This window comes from Tigriopus californicus, chromosome 11, assembly GCF_007210705.1.
Source record: "Tigriopus californicus strain San Diego chromosome 11, Tcal_SD_v2.1, whole genome shotgun sequence".
In the NCBI taxonomy this organism is placed as follows: domain Eukaryota; kingdom Metazoa; phylum Arthropoda; class Copepoda; order Harpacticoida; family Harpacticidae; genus Tigriopus; species Tigriopus californicus.
The window spans coordinates 4,226,790-4,232,091 of record NC_081450.1 but is presented as its reverse complement, the minus strand read 5'-3'; the positions used below and the strand labels follow the sequence as shown (position 1 = coordinate 4,232,091).

Below are 5,302 nucleotides of genomic sequence, written 5' to 3'. Positions count from 1 at the left end.
GATTAGCTGAGGTCTTTGAAGTTGATGAGAGCACCATTTGACTAGCCATCCATGATGATCTTGGTCTTACCAGCTATGCAAGAACCCCTAGGCATTTGTTGACAGCAGTATTGAAGCAGAAGAGGCTGGAAAGATACAAAAAAAGTCCTGTCCTTTCTCAAGTCCAATTCAGGAATTGTGAAAATTGTCACCAACAAGAAGATTTTCACCATTGATCAAACTCTGAACAGGAAACGTGATAGATTTCTTGCTGAATCAATTGAGGGAGTACGTTGGACTTTCCGGACCAAACATCCAGCTCAGGTCATGGTTTTTGGCCTGCTGGCATTTGATGGCAATTCCATGCCCCCACATTTTTTTGTACCAAATGAGACAGTAAACCTAGATGTCTACTACAAGCTCCTTAGACGCAAAGTTTTGCCATGGTTGAAGGAGAATTATCCAGAGGGCAATTATGTATTTACCCAAGATGGAGCTCTGGCTCATACAGCCATCAGAATCCAAGACTTTTGCAAAGCCAATTTCCCCATGTTTTGGGACAAATCACTTTGGCCTCCATCAATTCCAGATGCCAATCCATTGGATTATTTCTGGCTCAGTGCCTTGGAGTCTAGGGTTGGGAGGACCTCATACCCAAATATCACCGCCCTGAAGGAGTCCTTCTCCCAGCAATGGACCAAATCCCAAAGGAGCAAATTTTAAATTCTTATGCCTCTTTCAGACGTCGTATAGAGGCTATTATTAAAGCCAAAGGACGCCATATTCAATAAAATTGTTGCAGTGTTATGAAGTTATCAAAATGAAAATATTTTCTGAAATTAAGTCGCTGAAAGGTTAGATATAGCCACTCAAGTAATGGTTTTCCGAGTGCGAAAAATTTTGCTTCGCACCCTGTACTTATTTGTAAGTTGCGAAAACCAGCCAAAATCAGTTTTGAAAACCTAAAAATAAGTTAAAAAGGCGAAAATAATGTTTCATTTGTTTGGATATTCAAGTATTAGTGTGGTATTTGAGATCAAAATTGCTTGGTTGAAATTTTTCACGGTCCTTTTGCTCGTTGGGCTCATTATAATCCCAGATCGTTGCCCTCGGTCTGAATTTGTTGTAAAGGGATTCGCTGTTCTTGGATGAAGTTTTCCCTCTTACCAACAGTTGGAGGCTGAACGCCGAAAGGCTTGCCCACTTCCTTGGGCCTCTTGCCGATCTTCAGCAGGCCCTTAGTTTTGGTTCTGACATCAAGGCTGCTCTCACTTGCATTTAGGCACATTGCTTTGGTGGCAAAAGATGAGAGGCCACATTTCTGTTTTATGTCCAGACTGTTAGATGTTCTACGCTCAAGGTATGAAGAACTAACGCGACGAGTGTTCGCGTTATCTTAAAGTTTCTTCAATCCGTACTATGTGAGTTGTCCATTATATCAATGATCTTGAAGAGAGTGTTTTCCGTGTCGTCATTTTCTGCAAAAATGATATTTCTCGCAATATTTATCCTGTTGGTATTGTTCCAATTGTTCAAAAGCTGTCGCGGGTATCCCAAAGTCTACAAGGGTCAACAACTCCCACCGGGTCCAAATTGGAGTCTCCCTCTGATTGGACACTTGTACTTATTTCAATCCAATCCTATTGATACCTTCATGGAAATGGCCAAAACATTGGGAGGAGTCTTCATGTTTGATTTTGGCCCCAAAACTAGTGTCATCCTCTTGGATCCAGTTCTGATTGATCAGGTAATTTTTCAAAAGTTGCGCTTTTCTGGATTCTTTGATTAAACGACAAACGTAAAGATGCTTTATAAAGAAGCAAATGTAGGTAAGAAAGGTGTTTAGAAGATAGAAAAGCCAAGATCGACAACGTGGTTGAAAAAACCTGCCAAAACATTGTTTAAAAAGCCAAAACAACCAAGAGAGGGTCATTCACCATGATTAGACCTCTCTCTACCAAAAATAGGCCATGAAAATGGATGCCCTACCGTCAAGGCCTCTGAAGGAAATGGAATCTCAGGCCTTGATCCGCGGTGAACGCAATCCTGACGGAAGTTTACCAGGAATTGCTTTCGCTGATGGAACCAGTTGGAAAGATCAACGCAAATTCGCGTTCACACAACTCATTTCCATGGGTTTCGGGAGGAATGTGGATATTGAAGAGGTGATTCGATTGGAATGTGATGCTATGGTACAAAAGTTGAAGGAGTCCTCCAAGGAAGGAACTGTGCCCTTTGTCATTGACACAAACAGCTTCATTGGGAACGCACTCAATGTGGTGTGGCATTTTGTCAGCGGAAATCCTGTCCGGATGTCTGACGAGTTGCTCCTTTCAGCCAAAGATTTCATGCGTTCCCAGAAACCGGGATTCCTCAGTACTCTCCAATTGTACTCCCCACTCTTAATGAGGCTCACAACCTTACTGGGCCAGAAAAATATGTTGTCTTCTCGTCGAGATGTGGATGTCAAAATCAATGAGGAGATAGACAACCACAAAAGGTCATTTGATCCCAATTTAGTAAGGGACTTCATCGATGCCTACCTCAAGAAGATCCAAGACACCACAGATCCCACATCGTCGTTTCACGAACAGAGAGGTGAGGTCAACATGCGAAACTCCATGTTTGACCTCTTCATAGCTGGCATGGACACCACAGCGACCACACTGAGGTATACTTCATTGCCCAAGAGATTGTGAGAGTTTGCAACCAATCGCTTTTGTGTCCCTGATTTCCACAGTTGGGGTCTAATCTACATGATGAAATGGCCCGAGATCCAAGTCAAAGTCCGAAATGAAATTGCCAGAGTCATCGGAAATGCCACTCCGAGTCTCAATCATCGCTCAAAGACCCCTTACGTGGAGGCTACGTTGCTAGAGATCCAACGACTAGCTTGCATTGTTCCTTGGGGACCAAGAGCCACGTTGGAAGATGTTCAGGTAACATTTACTTCTAGTAAGGGCCCTTACTTGCAACGTCACACGGCCCAAAGAAAACGGGAAGAGGCGCGGTAGGTTGCTACATAAACTTCTCTTGCCTTGCCTTGAACGCAATTTCTTTTCCGGACATTATGTGACCCGGGGCACTAATTGTAAAGAAGATTTTGATAGAATTAGTCAAAAACAACACAAACGTATTATAATTCAATAACAAGGAATTGGCCCAATCGGCCCTTTATTTGGTAGAAGCTGAGTGACAAAGCGCCCTCTGAGGTGCAAAACGTACAACAAATTTCGTGCAGCATAAGCAGGGTGGGCAATTTTGAGAATTAGCGTGACTTTTGGACNGCCATGAACCCGCTTATAATTCATCATCTATCCCATCCACTCGGTCTTCGCCGAACATTTCACCCCCGTAATTCATCTATTCCTCCAAATTACCCCCGTAGCTTAGCAATCTAGAAAATAGTTGCAATTTCGAATTGGAATATGGCTCAAGATTAAAGGAGGATTATCAAGCTAATATGACGTTTTTGGTGTAAATTCTTCCCCACGAAATAATATGAAGAATAGACGGAATGTGAGCTTTCATTTTTTTCTTTTGCGGACTTCCTTACCACTGCTGGGATTGTTGATCGACCAACGAATTAGAGTTGCTGATCTGGCTAGCCCTTGAATATAAGGTTGATCAGGAATTTTAGTCAAAAACTTGTCCAAGTCTGACTTAAATCCTGCTACTGGACCAACACCGACATACGACCTACAATTATTTGTTTTTTATTGTTTATTGTTGAGAGCCACTCACAGACACAATATGTATAAAAGAGTAATGTCACAATTGGGAAAAATATTAAAACCGAGAGAACGGAAAAGAAGCACGATTAATTAACTGCTCAAGAAGTAGAAAACATACGATAAGAAAACAGATTAATTGCTTCCGGTCCAAACCAATTTTTTGAAAGAAGCAGACGAATTGGATAGACGAATGGCCAGGAGGAGCGCATTGCATGGATCCACCGTCCTGATAAAAAAAAGGTAATAAGATCGTGAAGAGGACACGGTGAAGGGTTTGCTTACTTCTTGCTTCACAACACTCCTGGTAATCCTATTGGACTCGTCGCTAACGAGAACAATGAGTTCATCAGTGGAATAGACATTTCTGATTTTCATTTCACTGTTGAATATTTTGTAGAAGATGACCAGATCAGCATAGATCCTTCTTCGCTTCAATTGAAGGCAGCAGATTGAACAATGAAGGAGCCCGTGAAAGAAGGGAGTTGGACTTCATTGTTTTAACTCGCCTGGATTCTCGAGGGCTTGAAGGTCCTCTCAAACGGTAGGTTAAGCCTCTACAGTCACTACAATTGACCCTAAATCCTGGGTTGGGACAAAGCTCAAGAATGCTTTTGAAAACGTACAGTATCAGATACATTTCGTACCTTCTCTGAATACCGTACAATCCCAACCTTTCTAACCTCTTCCAATACGAGGAGCTCTCTCATATCCTCAATGTTCCTAGTAAAACATCTTTGGACCTGCTCGAGCGTTTGCAAGCCTGCTGAGCTAATTGGAGCCCAAATGGGTGAAGCATATTCAAGAAGTGGCTAGACAATTGACTTGTACCGAGTTAGCATCGTGATGCTTTCTCTGTACTTAAACGTGCGAAATATCCAACCACATGTTTGAAAAGCTTTACCAACTTTCAACTGGATATGCTCATCGAACTTTCCATTATCTTGGAGGACTACACCTAAATTCTTCATGGATTTGACCTGCTGAATGCCCTTACCTACATCCTCTATTAGCGAAGCTTCTCATGGCGTCGACCCAAAGGTCATTGTGCTTAATTTCATTCCATTCAGTGTCATGTTACTTGCAGCAACCCAAAAGTAGATTTAGTCTAGGACCTCTACCACACCACCGGCATTCTGACCATTCCTACCAACTAACAATTTTGTATCATCAGCATAGGAAGAGATACTGACATTGATACTACCAAGTTTCTGAAGCGGAGCAGTAAAGATGATGAAGAGGAGAGGACCCAAAATGGAGCCCTGAGGTCAGGGTGGGCAATTTTGAAAATTAGCGTGACTTTTGGACACCAAGTGGACAAAAGTGTCCAAAAGTGTCCAAAAGTGTCCAAAAGTGGACAAAAGTGGACAAAAGTGGACAAAAGTGGACAAAAGTGGACAAAAGTGGACAAAAGTGGACAAAAGTGAACAAAAGTGGGCAGAATGTGTCCAAAATTAAGTACAATTGTGCAAAAGGGGATTGACAAGCAAACACTTTTAAACTCTAAATCATGTTATTTCTTTACCAAATCTAGATGTGAACCAGCAAATAGAATCAGTAATCAATAAAATCTAAGCTTTCTTCAAACACAT

At 41.9% G+C, this 5,302-nt stretch overlaps 1 protein-coding gene across 2 annotated transcripts in view; it reads left to right on the top strand.

Moving 5' to 3' along the window:
* The window catches only part of LOC131890433 (cytochrome P450 2B4-like), a 13,885-nt gene that overhangs the window by 2,431 nt on the left and 6,152 nt on the right, over positions 1 to 5,302 (top strand). Inside the window, exons 1-3 of one of the 2 annotated variants that reach the window (XM_059239771.1) lie at positions 1,424 to 1,726; positions 1,947 to 2,650; positions 2,720 to 2,918. In XM_059239771.1, the coding sequence (XP_059095754.1) occupies positions 1,466 to 1,726; positions 1,947 to 2,650; positions 2,720 to 2,918 (1,164 nt within the window). In that variant the 5' untranslated portion in view covers positions 1,424 to 1,465. Of the gene's footprint in view, positions 1 to 1,423; positions 1,727 to 1,946; positions 2,651 to 2,719; positions 2,919 to 5,302 lie in introns of those variants that run through there. The other variant, XM_059239772.1, reaches the window with a different exon arrangement.